Source organism: Oncorhynchus keta, chromosome 4 (assembly GCF_023373465.1).
Source record: "Oncorhynchus keta strain PuntledgeMale-10-30-2019 chromosome 4, Oket_V2, whole genome shotgun sequence".
Taxonomy (NCBI): Eukaryota; Metazoa; Chordata; class Actinopteri; order Salmoniformes; family Salmonidae; genus Oncorhynchus; species Oncorhynchus keta.
Window position 1 is genome coordinate 49,873,997 of NC_068424.1, and position 19,041 is coordinate 49,893,037.

Sequence of the window (19,041 nt, forward strand, 5' to 3'; positions counted from 1 at the left end):
ACCTATCCAGAGCGACTTACATACCCTATTATACTGAATACACATAACCTTCATGTAAATTGTTGGTTCCATGTTTCCCAGGAATGTTCCATACGTACCAAAATCATATTTCTCAAATTTTGTACACAAATTTAACATCCCTGTTAGTGAGTGTTTCTCCTTTGCCAAGACAATCCATCCACCTGACAGGTGTGGCATATCAAGAAACTGATTAAACAGCATGGTCATTACACAGGTGCACCTTGTGCCGGGGACAAAATGCCACTGAAATGTGCAGCTTAGTCAAACAACGCAATGCCACAGACGTCTCACGTTTTGAAGGAGCATGAATGTCCACTTCTCTACCATAAGCTGCCTCCAATGTCATTTTAGAGAATTTGGCAGTACGTCCAACCGACCTCACAACCGCGTAAGTAACCACGCCAGGACCTTCATGTCCGGATGGAGGGGATGCCAAACAGTAATTCTAATTTTGTGGGGAATATCCTGATTGGGTGGGCCTCCCAGGCCAATCCATAGATTAGGGCCTAATGAATTTGTTTAAATTGATTTTCCTTGACGAACTCTGCAAAATCTTAATTGTTGCATGTTTATTTTTCTGTATAAAATATTGTCCTATTATACAGTGTACAGTTGTGGCCAAAAGTTGAATGACAAATATTAATTTCCACAAAGTTTGCTGCTTCAGTGTCTAGATATTTTTGTCAGATGTTAGTATGAAATACTGAAGTATAATTACAAGTGTCAAAGGATTTTATTGACAATTACATGAAGTTGATGCAAAGAGTCTATGTGCAGTGTTAACCCTTCTTATGCAAGACCTCTGCAATCTGCCCATTAACTTCTGGGCCACATCCTGACTGATGGCAGCCCAGTCTTGCATAACCAATGCTTGGAGTTTGTCAGAATTGGTTGGTTTTTCTTTGTCCACCCGCCTCTTGAGGATTGACCACAAATTCTCAATGGGATTAAGGTCTGGGGAGTTTCCTGGACCCAAAATATTGATGTTTTGTTTCCCCAAGCCACTTAGTTATCACTTTTGCCTTATGGCAAGGTGCTCCATCATGCTGGAAAAGGTATTGTTCATTACCAAACTGTTCCTGGATGGTTGTGAGAAGTTGCTCTCTTGTACAATCCCTGTACCTTTTTCAGAATATCAGTCTGTCCCTGATGTTTTTCCTGGAGATAAGTGGCTTCTTTGCTGCCCTTCTTGACACCAGGCCATCCTCAAAGTCTTTGCCTCACTGTGCAGATGCAGTCACACCTGCCTGCTTGCCATTCCTGAGCATGCTCTGTACTGGTGGTGCCCAGATCCCGCAGCTGAATCAACTTTAGGAGACGGTCCTGGCACTTGCTGGACTTTCTTGGGCGCCCTGAAGCTGCCTTCACAACAATTGAACCCGCTCTCCTTGAAGTATTTGAGGATCCGATAAATGGTTGATTTAGGTGCAATATCCTTGCCTGTGAAGCCCTTTTTGTGACAAACAACGATGACGGCACATGTTTCCTTGCATGTAACCATGGTTGACAGAGGAAGAACAACGATTCCAAGCACCACCCTCCTTTTGAAGCTTCCAGTCTGTTATTCGAACTCAATCAGCATGACAGAGTGATCTCCAGCCTTGTCCTCGTCAACACTCACACTTGTGTTAACGAGAGAATCACTGACATGTCAGCTGGTCCTTTTGTGGCAGGGCTGAAATGCAGTGGAAATGTTTTTTTTTTTTTTTTTTTTTGGTACAGTTCTTTTGCATGGCAGAGGGACTTTGGAATTCATTTGATCACTCTTCATAACATTCTGGAGTATATGCAAATTGCCATCATACAAACTGAGGCAGCAGACTGAATTAATATTTGTGTCATTCTCAAAACTTTTGCCCACGACTGTATACAGGTTTTTTCTTTCTCTATAAATAGCCTCAATGTAAACTGATCCTCAATGTCTTACGTTTGTTTTCTTGGAAAGCTTCAAATGCTACTATGATGCAATATTAGTACTTGTTGCATATTCAACTTGTCTAAAAAGCCCCATCAACTGATTTGAGCCAGGCTGTGGATTAACTGCATTGTTTGAATGGAATGTTGGAAGTGAATATGAAAAATGTATGGTATCATTCCTCAAACTGTGGCTAGCTATCAGAACATAGTGGAGATAAAATGCATATCTTAAGAGTTTATCACAGCACTGGCAAACAATGGCTGACCTTCAGACTGTCATAAGATTAATATCCATTCTAGTATTCTAATTCTATGGTCAGATACTTGCCATCTTCCCCCAACTTGTTGTGCAAGTGCGTGAATATGTATGGACGGGCCTTTGTCCACCACTAAGAAGCTGCTAGAATATGGGGAAAAGACATGCACACAATTAACAATTTTATTTAAAAAGTGTTACAATAGAACCCATTAATAGAACCCTTTGACTATACAAAAGGTTCACAGGGTACAGGTATAAATATTGAAGCTCCACACAAAGTGAAGCAGTGCTTGCCTATTAAACCTCTGGTTTAGGATTGATCTCAAAATGCCAGTGTTGTCAGGAAAATGTTGGAACAGCTTCAAACTTGGTTGAAACAAATATTTCAATGTCCATCTGATGTCGATAACATAAAGAGGGTTTATGAATACCAAATGACTCACTGAGTACTTAATTTCAAAATGGGAAAGAACAATGAAGAAAATAAAGCACCACTCATTCTCCAACATGTCTTCACCGTGGTCTTGAAGCAGAACTTGATAACAAAAGTAAATATTACTATAAACAAATGGCTTTCAAAAGTGAGTTTAGACCCTACTTCATACAGACGTCAAGGGGTACGATGGAAAGCTTGTCTACACAGGAATGAACTCAAGGCTATTCAAAAGTGGTTTCTGTACTGTAGTCAAGGCTGAGGATTGTGCTTCAACAGGCTTCATGATTATTACAATAAACCATTATCATACGTACAAATCACTGGTAGCACCACTTCCATAGGAAATTTAATTGGACTTTGTTGTACATGATACAAGAGCATGTATTAGTGGTTGCTTGGTTTCAATACAAACCACTCAACAGTAACCAATCTATCCATGTGATATTTCCACAGCTACGGGGTCACTTTATGAGTGGGGGATATATAACGGGCTATCTATCCTTTTGGCAACGACTGCTGTATATAGAGGCCATTTTCATTTAATATCATTTATCAGACACTTTTTTTCCAAAGTGGCTTACGCCTTGTAAATCAGGGGGTGTTGGAATTTATTTCTCTCGGGCTTTGCCACGGTCCAGAGTGCCACACTTGGTTATTTGAATCGGCTGCATTTTTGACCGCCATGCTCCAAATGAACTGTAGTGTGGGGAGAACATTTCTGATCATATCATTTTGAATCTAATAATCTCTTAAAATTACAAATGATTAAAAAAGTATTTTCCACATTTATACCAAAACACTGAGTTTTCCCCTGAATAAAACACATTCATGATGTTAATTCAAACAAGATTCAAATAGATTACATTCAGGTTTCCTGAAATGTCATTATGCAAACATAACATGCATACCATGTTTACATATACAAAGCCACTTTCAAAACATTAAAAGTAAGGATATTTAGCATGATGTGTGAGGAGACGAGCTTGCTAGAGTGTCCCTTTCAGAGAGAAATTGTCTGTAGCCTGCTTATAGGAAGTAGAAGGCTCATGAAATCCTGACAAGGTCAGGGCCCTGATGTGTGATTAACCAATCTGGCAGTCACGCTGTGGAGAGCTCCACCCCACTGTCACACACGCCACTGTCCTCCTGTCCGTCCAGCTTCAGATCCTGGACACGTCCTGAGAGACAAGTGGGGGAGGGGGTTAAGGGCAGGTGACATATGCCAGATGATTCTATTTAAATCTTATAAGGTATGCTAGTATATATATATATATATATAGTACATTGAGCTTACCTAAGAGCTCTGTGGTGCTTCGGGGAGCTAGAGGAGCCTGCTCCGTTTCACACAGTGCCCCCTGCAGTACTGTCAACGCGGTGGAGTTCTCCACCATCCTGAGTCCCTCCAAAAGGTCCATGACCATTCCCCCGGACACCTACAGACAGGGGCATAGAAGTGTTACTTATCGACCAACTATTGAGTCCAAATTAAACAGAAGTGTTGAAAAAATCCCCAAGTTTCAACGAGAACATATGAATTCATTTTCTGTGCTGACTTGAATTCAAGGTGGGAGAAATCTGAGCAAAAAAAAAAAAGCTATCAATGTTAAATGTATAATCTTACAATGCCTATGTTTCCCCCTCATGTCTGTCTGAATGTAGATGAATGTGTCCTGGCACAACACCAGAGAAAAGGAGGAGTAAGTTTCCAGAGAAACATCGGCTTTCTTAGGTTGGGATAGTGTGTGTGTACCTCGTAGCTGTCCAGCAGTGTGCTGGCGGGGGAGGGGCTGAGTCTGAAGGCGCTGTTGAGGATGCCCAGCCCCAGCGTGTTTGCCAGGCTCTCCCAGCTCCCCCCCTGGCACTCAAGGGCCTGGCATAATGCCCGCTTTGTGTCTGAGCCGAGGCTCCGCATGTCACCTACAGAAACATGACACCGTTAGCTGTACTCCACAATGGACAAGAACCAAGATGAGACAGCAGTATATCCCTATGGCTTAGAGATTACAATGAAGGGGGTTGTTTAAACTGAAGTGCAGGAGCCAACCTTGAGGGGGGATGAAGACTGGGATGGTGGTCTCTGGCTTGTACTCTTTGCCATTCAGAATTTCCAACACCTAGAAGTACAAGGAAGAGAGAGAATATTTAGCGAACATTCAAATAGATAAAAATGAAATGTTCTTTCAGCTCGTGAATTCACGTCAGTAGTTTCGTCGTCATAAAATGACATGCATGTTATCTTTGGAGTAAACATGTAAAGGTGTGAGAAAGGACTGTAGCAATATTAGTCAGTTGAGTGAGATTACGTGCAAGACGATAGCAGAACATGGAGGAAAATGACTTCCAGAAACCCACCTCAGGAGTGGCAGCCATGTTAAGAGGAGTCATCCCTGGGATGTAGCCTTCATCCTGATCCTCTTCCTCACCCACACAGCAGTCATCCTCTCTGAAGAACAGGGGCTCAAAGTTCTCTTTGTGAGGATTGGCACCTAGACATGAAAAGATTGATCAAGTCATGTCTGCCTTTGAGCTAGGACTATATTACCAAAGAGCAGTTACAGAGAAAACAAAGACATCAAACTAAGCCATTTTCACAAAAGGGGACAGTTGAAGAAACTCAGTCATACCTGCAGCCATTAGGAGAGCGGTCAGTTTGACAGAGCCCCGGCCTGCTGCTATGTGGAGAGGGCTGGAGCCGTTGTAGGTGCAGCAGTCTACATCAGCATTCCCCTGCGGAGGGAGAGAATACTGTCAACACACATCTTACACCCAGTGGCGACCCGTCATTCTGACATGAGAAGTGCCCATCCATGAAGGCTCAAGGTCATTGGCCACAGATAAAATGACGTCAAATCATGTTATATGTACAGTGGCTCTGATTGGACCTGATCATGTCAACATCATACTTTCAAGAGCTTACCTAGCAGTCATCATCATGAATCAAGTCGACAATCTACTGGCAAATCCTTTTCAATCCTTGTCACTTGATGATAAATAATGAAGAGAAATTCTAGATAGAACATATCGGTGCTCATCGGACATTGCACAAACATTACACAACAAGTTGGAAATCGCAAATTCAACAGTGAGTGGTTTGGAAGGTGAGTCCAAATATGTATTGTATGCTGCTGCATAAATGATGTAATATGCCAGGGAGATATGTATACTGTAGCTAAGAAAGTAATCATCTATACCTCCATGTGGCTCACGCTAATAATTTGGTCCCTTTTCCCCCTCTTAATTAGCCTATAGCCTGTTTTAGAGAAATGTAATCATCGAATATTGTAAGAGCTTTCGTTGCTTTTATGCTCCCGTTATCTATCCTACGGTTCTGACTTGGTGTACAGGGAGAATACTGTAAGAACGGCTCATGTCCTGAATTCTATTGCTGTACATTTCTAAAGTGCTGAACAAATAGTTATATCGACTACTTGCTCATTAATGTCTTAAATCGAAATTACGGCTGGCCTCTTATCCGCTCGTCGTTCCCTTATGCCATAGTTTGTACATCTCAATTGTCAGTAGAAACTACATTCGTTTAAACAAGTCAGCCATATCAGCTATGTTTTTTAAAAAGCCAGTAAATGAGGCTGAATGAACTGTTTCGCTGCCAGACAAGGCTCCGCTGATAACCAGGTGTAAGGTGTCAGGACAGCTTTATGTAGGCCCTAACAGTTTGTGGGAACCGTTTGACACCATTATAGCGCAATTAATGTATTGTTTAGTGTAGCGGCTTTGCTGGCACGCGTAATTATTATTTTTACATTTAGTTTGCCCCACCAAGATGTGCATGCTAAAATCACCACTGCATCCATCGTCACAAGGAAAGGGCTACTTGAGATGTGCTAGTTTGTTACGTTCTAGTTTCACCTTACTAAATACACTCTGGCTCTCCCTTCCAGGTATTGACCAGGCCCAACTCTGCTTAGCCTCAAGATGCCAGCCAGTAGAAAGATGCAGGGTGGAAGGCAAGGCTTCTACGGTACATACCTCCAGTAGCAGGCAGCCTGCCAAGGAGACGTTGTCCAGCTCAGTGGCCAAGTGGAGTGCCGTGCGGCCGCAGCTCCTCTCCTGGCCCTCCACATTGCCCCCGCTCACCAAGAGGTCCCTGAGGGAACATAGGCTATTGGCCAGCACAGCCAGGTGGAGGGAGCAAAATCCTGGAGGACAAAAGCACTGTCATGCTCTAGTTTACTCTTCACATTCTACTATGCATGTGTCTGTGTGTATAGGAGTGTGTTGTACCTGCTGTGTTGGGGAGGTCCACTAGTTCCACCACCTCTCTGTGTCTTAGTAGAAATCCCACCATCCCTCCCTCCTTCTGCTGAGTGGCCAGGTGTAGAGCTGTGTTTCCGTGGCGATCAGACAGAGTGACATCAGCCCCAGCCAATACGAGGGCCTCGGCCGCCTCCTTTTGCTGGGTTATCACCGCGAGGTGCAAAGGAGTCTGGGATAGAGGGACACAAATATAGGATATTACTGCCTGCTCTGTCACAGACAGACTAAGATCACCACAGAAACACAAGGCTTGTTAGTGTACGTGTTTGTTACCTGGTAGAGGTCATTCCTCATGTTGAGAACCTCCTCTCCAGGCAGGGCAGAGAGCACCTGGGCTAGACTCCTGACTGCGTCTGTCTGGCTGTGGATCACCCCTAGATGGAGACCACTGGAGAAACAGAGGACAAGTCCAGATTGGCATGTGCTACTGGAGAAACTATGCCATATCACGGTTATTTTATATTTCCCATTGGCATCAATGCAAAGCTGAATGCTGATGGACACAAGATGGAAGCAAATCAATGCAGTTCAAAAAGTTAGCCAAATGCAGTGAAAGTCGGAGTTATGTTTATGTTATGATTAGGTCTGAAGTGATAGGTTGGGGGGACGTACGTGTCGCCGTTCTCGTCCTGAGCCGTCATGAGGTGGCGCTGTGGAGCCAGCAGGTAGTGGACGTCACCAGTGACGGCGTAATGGAAGAGGGCTTCAGCCTGCCTCTCAGCCACATCCACCAGCCTAGCCTCCAGCATGCATTCTGGACACAAAACCACTGTCATTAACTACCCTGGCCTCCAACACAAACACACAGTTCTACACTGACAGGTACAGTAGTCTGTTTCCTTGTCCAGTGGCCCACTCTGGCTAAACACTATACTAATTTCCCTGTTGGGCACACCGCCAGTCCTGTCCCCTGGTCCTAGTTCCACACCAGCCCCTCTCTCCTCACTTGTCTCCCCAGCAGAGGCATCCTCCTCCGACTGGGCTCGGTCCGCCACCACTGCCCCAGAGGACGGGTCATCGCCCATGTCGCAGTCATCACCACTGTCCTCCGCTCTGCCCTGTGTAGCTGTGTCGAGGGAACATGGTTGAGCTTCATTCCTATCCTGAACTTAAATGGAATTGCAGACAGACAAACACGCTCACCATGTTTAATGCCCGCCCCGCCACCACTCATGCCAGGGGAAAAGCCAGCGCTATAGCCGGTGCCGTAGTTATTGTAGGTGGAATAGGCCTGGAAGTAACCTAAAAGATAAAACAAAGTTGTTCTTTTTAAGTGGTTTCCTTTTAGCCTAAATAGACAGTAAAGCGTTTGAACTTGTACTTCGTCTCGTGTGAAGAACTTTGAGAAATTTCCCATTTGAAGTTTACATGGCTTGTCTCGTTCACCTTAAAATCACATTCCTTCTGTGTAAAAATAACGACTCATCAGAAACATTTTTGGGTGTACCTCCTCCCCCTGAGCCGGGTCCTCCCCCTGTAGTGGAGCCTCCTCCCCCTGGTCCCCGGTACATGCCCCCTGCTCCACCTTGGCCGCTGTAGTCCTGGAAATTAGGCAGGGTCTTCTGTCTTTTCCTCTGCACCTCTTCCTTATCTGAGGATGAAGACCAGGGGCAAGATGAGCAGATTGACATGACAGTTGACAGAATAGTGGGTTATGTCCAATTTGAACCCCGTGCCATAAGAATGGCACAAACTATAGTGGGTTGGGATAGAGACCAGCATGCACAGGGGGTCTTCAGGACCAGGTCTGGGGGTGTTTCAGACCGGCTCACCTATGATCTGTGGGTGGTAGGTGAAAGGCTTGGGCTCGCTCGTCTCGTTGTCCGATTTACGCTTCAGCTGCACAAACACTGAGGTGGGCTTCTGGAGGTTCAGGTCTCTGTATTTGGGGGTCTTGAAAACAATGGCAAACTGTGGAAGGGAGTGGAGATTTTACCAGTGGTTAGGTTATAGTACTGTTACAGGGGAGGACATGTAAACAGACTATTGTGTGTCACTGACCTGTCGATGGACATCAGTGGGGGAGAAGTCCCCAAAGGCCTCCCATGTCAGCCCTGTCTCGTCATCCTCATAGAAGCGCACCTGGATGTCATCTGTAATGACAGGGGAAAAGGTACACGGTCACAACCCCACTTTCAAACTAGGAGTAAAATAACAAACTGGTGACGTGAAAGATATTGGAGGATAACAGAAGATGACTAGAAAAAAAACAACTTATTTTCAAAAAGAACATAAACAGCATAAAGCCTTCAAGGGTTGATGAGAATCTTTCACTTGTCATCGGTCACGGAACCACAAGGAAACGTCAAAATCTTTCCAAGATGACAAGGAAAGTGGTGCCACCCACTACTGACAGTCCCATAACTACAGAAGTATTTGAATATCCTATTGGAATGTTTTAGCTGCACCGTACATGTCCTTGACAAGAAAACTCAAGTCCTGGGAGGGCTGCTGGCTCCAACCCAACACCATTTCAAAGAATCGACTAAAATCGTGATCTTCAGTATGTTTTGTCTGACTGAAGTGTCTTAGAACTGGGCTGAAACAAAAGCCTGAAGGGCTGGAGTAGTATACCACTGATTGACTCTGCAAAGCATGATACAGCGAGTAGACACTCTTACTGACAGTTGTGGCTGCTTTGCGTGGTGTATTGTTGTCTCTACTTACTCGCCCTTTGTGCTGTTGTCTGTGCCCAACAACGTTTGTACCCTGTTTTGTGCTGCTACCATGTGCTGCTGCCATGTTGTGTTGCTACCATGCTGTGTTATCATGTGTTGCTGCTATGCTATGTTGTCGTCTTAGGACTCTCTTTATGTCGTGTTGTCTCTCTTGTCATGATGTGTGTTTTGTCCTATATTTTGAATCCCATCCCTGTCCCCACAGGAGGCCTTTTGCCTTTTGGTAGGCTGTCATTGTAAATGATTTGTTCTTAACTGATTTGCCATGTTAAATAAAAAGGTAGAAATAGACTCGAGATGAGGCACTTTGTTTGGAGGTCAATCAGCAGAGCACAAAAAAAAGACGAACTGAGGTCCCAAAAGAGGATCTTGCATTGCAGGGTTGTTGTGCAGATATCTTGGGGTGGTAAATCAGAGATTACCAGTTGATCTCTGTGATTCCTGCCCAATGAGAATACAATCAAGGGAGGGTCTGAAAACACAATACCGTCATCGGATCTTAGAATGTGCCAATGTTTGTGATACCCTTCATTTGTTCAGCGCACTTTGAATAGCGGGTAGTTAGAACGCAAGAATGCTTATTTTTGCGAGACTGACCTTGAAAAAGGTCATGTCTCATTTTGCTTTGAATTTTCTCAATGGCAGCATTAATCTGACCATTTTTGTAGCCCCTCTCCTTGAATTTTCTTTCTGTCGAAATCAAAGTGTTTTTGCTAATTCTTTTGATTCGACAGAATTGGCTGTAGGGCAAACTGTTTTTCAAGGCAAGTGGGTGACAACTATCGGCCCACAACAAACTGTTACGATCAGTAGGTTTCCTGTAAAGAGCAGTGTATAGAACATTATCTTCGTATGATGTATTGACTCCTCTACCTGCAGTTGAAGTTGGAAGTTTATATACACCGTAGCCAAATACATTTAAACTCATTGTTCACAATTCCTGACATTTAATCCAAGTAACGATTCCCTGTCTTAGGTCAGTTAGGATCACCACCTTATTTGTGAAATGTCAGAATAATAGTAGAGAGAATGATTTAATTAATCTTTTATTTCTTTCTTCTTTCCCAGTGGGTCAGAAGTTTACATACACTCAATTAGTATTTGGTAGCATTGCCTTAAAATTGTTTAACTTGGGTCAAATGTTTTTGGTAGCCTTCCACAAGCTTCCCACAATAAGTTGGGTGAATTTTGGCCCATTCTTCCTGACAGAGCTGGTGTAACTGAGTCAGGTTTGTAGGCCTCCTTGCTCACACACGCTTTTTCAGTTCTGCCCACAAATACCTTGTTGTCCTTAAGTCATTTTGCCACAACTTTGGAAGTATGCTTGGGGTCAAGCATCCATTTGGAAGACCCATTTGCGACCAAGCTTTAACTTCCTGACTGATGTCTTGCGTCAATATATCCACATACTTTTCCATCCTCATGATGCCATCTATTTTGTGAAGTGCACCAGTCCCTCCTGCAGCAAAGCACCCCCACAACATGATGCTGCCACCCCCATGCTTCACGGTTGGGATGGTGTTCTTCAGCTTGCAAGCATCCCCCCTTTTCCTCCAAACATAACGATGGTCATTATGACCAAACAGTTATATTTTTGTTTCATCAAACCAGAGGACATTTCTCCAAAAAGTACGATCTTTGTCCCCATGTGCAGTTGCAAACCGTAACCTGGTTTTTTTTAATGGCGGTTTTGGAGCAGTGGCTTCTTCCTTGCTGAGTGGCCTTTCAGGTTATGTCGATATAGGTTTTTTTTTACTGTGGATATAGATACTTTTGTACTTGTTTCCTCCAGCATCTTCACAAGGTATTTTGCTGTTGTTCTGGGATTGATTTACACTTTTCGCACCAAAGTACGTTAATCTCTAGGAGACAGAATGCCTCTCCTTCCAGAGCGGTATGACGGCTGCGTGGTCCGATGGTGTTTGTACAGATGAATGTGGGACCTTCAGGCCTTTCAGGTTATGTCGATAGAGGACTTGTTTTACTGTGGATATAGATACCAGACTTGTGGAGGTCTACATCTTTTTTTCTGAGGTCTTGGCTGATTTCATTTGATTTTCCCATGGTGTCAAGCAAAAAGGCACAGAGTTTGAAGGTAGGCCTTGAAATACATCCACAGGTACACCTCCAATTGACTCAAATTATGTCAATAGCCTATCAGAAGCTTCTAAAGCCATGACATCATTTTCTGGAATTTTCCAAGCTGTTTAAAGGCAGTCAATTTAGTGTATGTAAACTTCTGACCCACTGGAATTGTGATACCATGAATTATAAGTGAAATAATCTGTCCGTAAACAATTGTTGAACAAAAATACTTGTGTCATGCACAAAGTAGATGTCCTAACCGACTTGCCAAAACTATAGTTTGTTAACAAGAAATTTGTGGATTGGTTGAAAAACTGAGTTTTAATGACTCCAACCTAAGTGTATGTAAACTTCCGACTTCAACTGTACTTGCCCTTTGTGCTGTTGTCTGTGCCCAATAATGTTTGTACCATGTTTTGTGCTGCTGCCATGCTGTGTCTTCATGTGTTGCTGCCATGCTATGTTGTTGTCTTAGGCATCTCTTTATATAGTGTTGTGGTGTCTCTCTTGTCGTGATGTGTATTTTATCCCAGCCCCCGTCCTCACAGGAGGCCTTTTTGTAGGCTGTCATTTTAAATAAGAATTTGTTCCGACTTGCCTTGTTAAATAAAGGTTAAATAAAATAAATAAATAAAAAGGTAGAAATAGACTTGAGATTAGGCCTTTTGTTTGGTGGTCAAACAGCAGAGCCCAAAAAAGGACTTGAACTTCTGTCCCAAGAGAGGATCTTGCATTGCAGGTTTGTTGACGTTTTGCCAACAGGCCAATATGGCTAAAACAAAAAAGGTAGAGAGAGGACAATACACCGCTATAAACCTCTTCCTGGAAAAGCAGGCCGGAGGACCTCCTTCTTGAACAGTCTGACGATGTCACACAGAACTAAGAGCCGGAGAGATAATGCTTCAGACTACATGTTGCTTCAGACGACGTGTTGCTTCAGACTATGTGTGGACTACATGTTGCTTCAGACTGCATGTTGACTACGTATTGCTTCAGACTACGTATTGCTTCAGACTACGTGTTGACTACATGTTGCTTCAGACTACGTGTTGCTTCAGACTACGTGTTGACTATGTGTTGCTCCAGACTGCGTGTTGCTTCAGACTACGTGTTGCTTCAGACTATGTGTGGACTACGTATTGCTTCAGACTACGTGTTGCTTCAGACTACGTGTTGACTACGTGTTGCTTCAGACTACGTGTTGACTACATGTTGCTTCAGACTACGTATTGCTTCAGACTACGTGTTGACTACGTGTTGCTCCAGACTACGTGTTGCTTCAGACTACTTGTTGACTACGTGTTGCTTTAGACTACGTGTTGACTACGTGTTGCTTCAGACTACGTGTTGACTACGTGTTGCTCCAGACTACGTGTTGACTACGTGTTGCTCCAGACTACGTGTTGACTACGTGTTGCTCCAGACTACGTGTTGACTACGTGTTGCTTTAGACTACGTGTTGACTACGTGTTGCTCCAGACTACGTGTTGACTACGTGTTGCTCCAGACTACGTGTTGACTACGTGTTGCTTTAGACTACGTGTTGCTCCAGACTACGTGTTGACTACGTGTTGCTCCAGACTACGTGTTGACTACGTGTTGCTCCAGACTACGTGTTGACTACGTGTTGCTCCAGACTACGTGTTGACTACGTGTTGCTCCAGACTACGTGTTGACTACGTGTTGCTCCAGACTACGTGTTGACTACGTGTTGCTCCAGACTACGTGTTGACTACGTGTTGCTTTAGACTACGTGTTGACTACGTGTTGCTTTAGACTACGTGTTGACTACGTGTTGCTCCAGACTACGTGTTGACTACGTGTTGCTCCAGACTACGTGTTGACTACGTGTTGCTCCAGACTACGTGTTGACTACGTGTTGCTCCAGACTACGTGTTGACTACGTGTTGCTCCAGACTACGTGTTGCTTCAGACTACGTGTTGACTACGTGTTGCTCCAGACTACGTGTTGCTTCAGACTACGTTATCTTCATGATAACGGTGATAAATCACACTCGGGATCATAGATGACAAATCCATTCCAGTCACATACTGTACCTTTCTGGACCTTGTCACAGAGCAGGTAGACCTCTTCTCCTCCTGTCACACAGCCAGCTGTGCGGTCCATCCGCACAATCTTCAGGTTGGATGCATTAGGAGCTTCTACAAACAGAATAAGGGAACTCAGATCTTCTGTTTAGTGCAGGCAGAATACCGTTACTTCTCATTTATTGACAGCTAATAGGTACAGTTCCTTCAGAAAGTATTCAAACACCCTAACATTTTGTTTTATGACAGGCTGAATTCAAAATGATTTAAAAAATAATAATCTCACCCATCTACAGTTTTTTTAGGATAAAAAAATAAACGGAGTGACGCTAAGCACAGGCAAAATCCTAGAGGAAAACCTGGTTCAGTCTGCTTTCCACCATACACTGACAGATTAATTCACCCTTCAGCAGGACAATAGCCTTAAACACAAGGCCAAATGTACACTGGAGTTGCTTACCAAGAAGACATGTTCCTGAGTGTCCGAGTTACAGTTTTGACTAAAATCTGCTTGAAAATCTATGGCAAGACCTGAAAATGGTTTTCTATCAATGATCAACAACCAATTTATTGTTTATTATTTTATCCGAAAAAAACCTCCCAGTCCTTAATGTTTAAAAGCATACCCATAACATGATGCAGCCACCACTATGCTTGAAAATATGGAGAGTGGTACTCAGTAATCTGTTGTATTGGATTTGCCCCAAACATAACACTTTGTATTCAGAACAAAAAGTTAATTGCTTTTCCACATTTTTGCAGTATTACTTTAGAGCCTTGTTGCAAACAGAATGAATATATTTATTCTGTACAGGCTTCCTTCTTTTAACTCTGTCAATTAGGTTAGTATTGTGGAGTAACTACAATGTTGTTGCTCCAGCCTCCATTTTCTCCTATCACAGCCATTAAACTAACTGTTTTAAAGTCACCATTGGCCTCATGATGTAATCCCGGAGCAGTTTTCTTCCTCTCCAGCAACTGAGTTAGGAAGGATGCCTATAGCTTTGTAGTGATTGGGTGTATTGATATAAGTGTAGTTAATAACTTCACCATGCTCAAAGGGATATTATTTTTCATTTTTTTTGTGTGTGAATTTTACCCCCCTTTTCTCCACAATTTCGTGGCTTCAAATTGTTAGTAGCTACTATCTTGTCTCATCGCTACAACTCCCGTACGGGCTCGGGAGAGACGAAGGTCGAAAGTCATGCGTCCTCCGATACACAACCCAACCAAGCCGCACTGCTTCTTAACACAGCGCGCATCCAACCCGGAAGCCAGCCGCACCAATGTGTCGGAGGAAACACAGTGCACCTGGCAACCTTGGTTAGCGTGCACTGCGCCCAGCCCGCCACAGGAGTCGCTGGAGCGCGATGAGACAGGGATATCCCTACCGGCCAAACCCTCCCTAACCCGGACGACGCTAGGCCAATTGTGCGTCGCCCCACGGACCTCCCGGTCGCGGCCGGTTGTGACAGAGCCTGGGCGCGAACCCAGAGTCTCTGCCCTTAACCACTGCGCCACCCGGGAGGCCCTCAAAGGGATATTTAATGTCAGCTTTAAAAATAAAAATAAAGTACCCATCTACCAATTCTCTGCGAGGAATTGGAAAACCTCCCTGGTCTTTTTGGTTGAATCTGTGTTTGAAATTCACTGCTCGACTGAGGGACCTTAAATATAAATTCTATGTGTGGGGTACATAGAGGAGTCAGTCATTCAAAAATCATGTTAAACACTATTATTGCACACAGAGTGGATCCATGCAAATGTTTACTCCTGAACTTATTTAGGTTTGCCATATCAAAGGGGTATAATACTTATTGACTCAAGACATTTCAGCTTTTCAATACATTTGTAAACGTTTCTAAAAACATTTTTCTCTTTGACATTATGGGGTATTGTGTGTATGCCAGTGACAAAAATCAAAATGTAATTCATTTTAAATTCAGGCTGTAACATAAACAAAATGTGGAAAAAGTTAAGAGGTGTGAATACTTTGAAGGCACTGAAACGAAAACACTTTTGTCTTTACTGTGCATGATTCATATTGGATTCCTTGTAAATCCTTGAAATTGCCATTGTTATCAAACTGGAACCACTATTTTATTTGTTTCTCTTCAAAAATATTTTCTAATTTCAAAAAACCACAGAGACACCAAATGTGAAAAAAAAAAGACTTGACACAAACTGTGTGGATGCTTTCACACAGTAAAGGGCAGGCATCAAAATGAAATTGAAGGCCTAGTTTCAGCCTGCGAGAGGAAGCCGAGTAAGAAATGTGACGTAGCGGAAGAACAGAGCTAGGAAAATGAAACCAGTGCACACTGATGTGGTTTTTACTTCAATACATCTTAAACTCAGTGACTAATTACATGAATTCAGTATTGAGAGGCACAAGAATGGTTCTATTCATTTGTTCAAACAGTAGTTCCTTCCTGAGCTTCATTAAGCTGAGGCACTACTGGGTACTATGTAGCCTAATATGGTGTGTGTCTATGGTGAGGTGGGGGACCTTTGTCATAGATGGACTTCGTGAAGGGTAATGGAACATCCTTCACTGATAATGTAAAGAAGAAACAAAATGGTGGAGCACAGACAGTTCTTATTGGGTCATGGCTAAAGACTGTTTCCGCTAGCTAGCTAGAACCGTTGTCTTGTTGGGGTCACAGCACACTGGGAAACACAGCACTAATGGCCTAATCTTTTTTTTCATAAATCATGCATTGATGTCAACGGGCACATTTTCACAAGAACTGTAGTTGATTTGGCGCTTAGTGACGAGGTGGCTGTTAGTGACTTACTGCTGTCGAAAATGGGGTCTGATATGACGGGGTCCAGTCTACGGGAGAAGCCCCCGTCACTATCTGGGAGGAAGGCTGTGAACATGAGGCGCACCACGCTTAGGTCCATCTCTTTAGCCTGCTTGGTTGCTGCACTGCAGATCATGCTTCTCTGCTGATCTGAAGACACACACACACACACACACACACACACACACACACACACACACACACACACACACACACACACACACACACACACACACACACACACACACACACACACACACACACACACACACACACACACACGAAGGTTGAGTGTGAAGTTGGCGATGCGTATATATTCATATATATGCAAAACAACAAATATTCTTAGTGCTCTGCAGAAATGCATTAATTCAATCAAATTGTCTTACATTTGTAAGTAGCTCTGGATAAGAGCGTCTGCTAAATGACTTAAATGTTAAATGTAAAGGTGACTGACCAGTGAGCTCCCGGGGGATGCGAACCTCTCCCTGGATGGCGTCTATCTCGGGGTGGATGACAATGCCACAGTTGTAGCCCACCCTGTAGGCCTCAGTCATGCGGTCCTCCAGTGTCTTAATCACATTCTTCTTGGTCACATGGAGGATGCCCAGGTTGGGGAAACTGTCACAAGGAATGTCTGATTTACATGTGGTACGTTTTTAAGAATTACTGCAAGATACAACACCATAAGGTCAATTCAAGTTAGATGGGGAAACTCTAAGTCGGAAATCACATCATAACATATGATCTCAAAGGAAGGATCCATAAGGGTCCTATAGGATGTCCAGACATTTCTGCAATGTTGTCAATAAGCAAACAGTTAAAGGTGTTAAACATACTCATTTACCGGTAAGCTAACTGGTTCTGTCGGTGGTGTGTGTTAGGGCTGTGAAGATCATGGCATTTTGGTTAATGGTTTGCAAAATTAAGGCAGGTAAATCTTCTGTTCTCAAGTGGGTCAATCTATCACGTGCAGTGGTCATGCCTCTGGGTTATGTACATAGACCTGACGTTTGCTAGCCTATTTGATCTCAAATGTGTTTTTTATAACATTGATAATTCACTTTTGCTTATACAGTGCATTCGGAAATATTCAGACCCCTTGACTTTTTCCACATTTTATTACGTTACAGTCTTATTCTCAAATTGATTGTTCCCTCATCAATCTACACACAATATCCCCTAATGACAAAACAAAAACAAGTTTTTAGAAATGTTCATACTTTTTTTAAACAAAAAAACAAATATGACATTTACAAGTATTCAGACCCATTACTCAGTACATTGTTGAAGCACCTTTGGCAGGGATTGCAGCCTCGAGTCTTCTTGGGTATGACACTACAAGCTTGGCACACCTGTATTTGGGGAGTTTCTCCCATTCTTCTCTGCAGATCCTCTCAAGCTCTGTCAGGTTGGATGGGGAGCGTCGCTACACAACTATTTTCAGGTCTCTCCAGAGATTTTTGATTGGGTTCAAGTCTGGACTCTAGCTGGGCCACTCAAGGACATTCAGAGACTTGTCCCGAAGCCACTCCTGCGTTGTCTTGGCTGTGTGCTTAGGGTCGTTGTCCTGTTGGAAGGCGAACCTTTGCCCCAGTCTGAGGTCCTGAGCGCTCTGGAGCAGGTTTTCATCAAGGATCTCTCTGTACCTTTCTCCCTTCATCTTTCCCCCGATCCTGACTAGTCTTCCAGTCCCTGCCTCTGAAAAACATTTTCACAGCATGATGCCGTCACCACCATGCTTCACAGTAGGGATGGTGCCAGGTTTCCTCCAGATATGATGTTTGGCATTCAGGCCAAACAAATCAATCTTGGTTTCATCAGACCAGAGGATCTTGTTTCTCATGGTCAGAGTCCTTTAGGTGCCTTTTGGCAAACTCCAATTGGGCTGTCATGTAACTTTTTCCTGGGGAATGGCTTCTGTCTGGCCATTCTACCATAAAGGCCTGATAGGTAGAGTGCTGCAGAGATGGTTGTCCTTCTGGAAGGTTTTCCCCATCTCTGTAGAGGAACTCTTGAACTCCGTCAGAGTGACCATTGGGTTCTTGGTCACCTCCCTGACCAAGGCCCTTCTCCCCTGATTGCTCAGTTTGGCCGGGCGGCCAGCTCGAGGGAGAGCCTTGGTGGTTCCAACTTTCTTCCATTTAAGAATGATGGAGGCCACTGTGTTCTTGGGGACCTTCAATGCTGCAGACATTTTTTGATACCCTTCCCCAGATCTGTGCCTCGACACAATCCTGTCTCGGAGCTCTATGGACAATTCCTTTGACCTCGTTGCTTGGTTTTTGCTCTGACATGCACTGTCAACTGTGGGACCTTATATAGCCAAAAATGTCAAATAACCTGTTTTAACTTTGTCATGATGGGTTATTGTGCATAAATTGACGATTAAATGTATTTAAAATGTTATCAATTTTAGAATAAGGCTGTAACGTAACGAAATGTGGAAAAAGTCAAGGGGTCTGAATACTTTGCTGAATGCACTGAAAATGTCCACACTCACCAATAATGACA

At 43.6% G+C, this 19,041-nt stretch overlaps 1 protein-coding gene across 3 annotated transcripts in view; it reads right to left on the bottom strand.

The window, feature by feature from the left end:
- Positions 1-2,363: 2,363 nt before the first annotated feature.
- The window catches only part of LOC118376596 (diacylglycerol kinase theta-like), a 70,672-nt gene continuing 53,994 nt past the window's right edge, over positions 2,364-19,041 (bottom strand). For all 3 annotated transcript variants that reach the window (XM_035763332.2, XM_035763326.2, XM_035763338.2), the window contains exons 7-24: positions 16,985-17,148; positions 16,519-16,677; positions 13,730-13,834; positions 8,910-9,001; positions 8,681-8,819; positions 8,356-8,499; positions 8,052-8,150; positions 7,855-7,974; positions 7,521-7,662; positions 7,182-7,296; positions 6,876-7,077; positions 6,621-6,790; positions 5,258-5,360; positions 4,986-5,119; positions 4,678-4,747; positions 4,384-4,550; positions 3,928-4,066; positions 2,364-3,811 (exon numbers count right to left, since the gene is read on the bottom strand). In XM_035763332.2, coding sequence (XP_035619225.1) covers positions 3,732-3,811; positions 3,928-4,066; positions 4,384-4,550; positions 4,678-4,747; positions 4,986-5,119; positions 5,258-5,360; positions 6,621-6,790; positions 6,876-7,077; positions 7,182-7,296; positions 7,521-7,662; positions 7,855-7,974; positions 8,052-8,150; positions 8,356-8,499; positions 8,681-8,819; positions 8,910-9,001; positions 13,730-13,834; positions 16,519-16,677; positions 16,985-17,148 — 2,344 coding nt within the window. In that variant the 3' untranslated portion in view covers positions 2,364-3,731. The remainder of the gene's footprint in view (positions 3,812-3,927; positions 4,067-4,383; positions 4,551-4,677; positions 4,748-4,985; positions 5,120-5,257; positions 5,361-6,620; positions 6,791-6,875; positions 7,078-7,181; positions 7,297-7,520; positions 7,663-7,854; positions 7,975-8,051; positions 8,151-8,355; positions 8,500-8,680; positions 8,820-8,909; positions 9,002-13,729; positions 13,835-16,518; positions 16,678-16,984; positions 17,149-19,041) is intronic.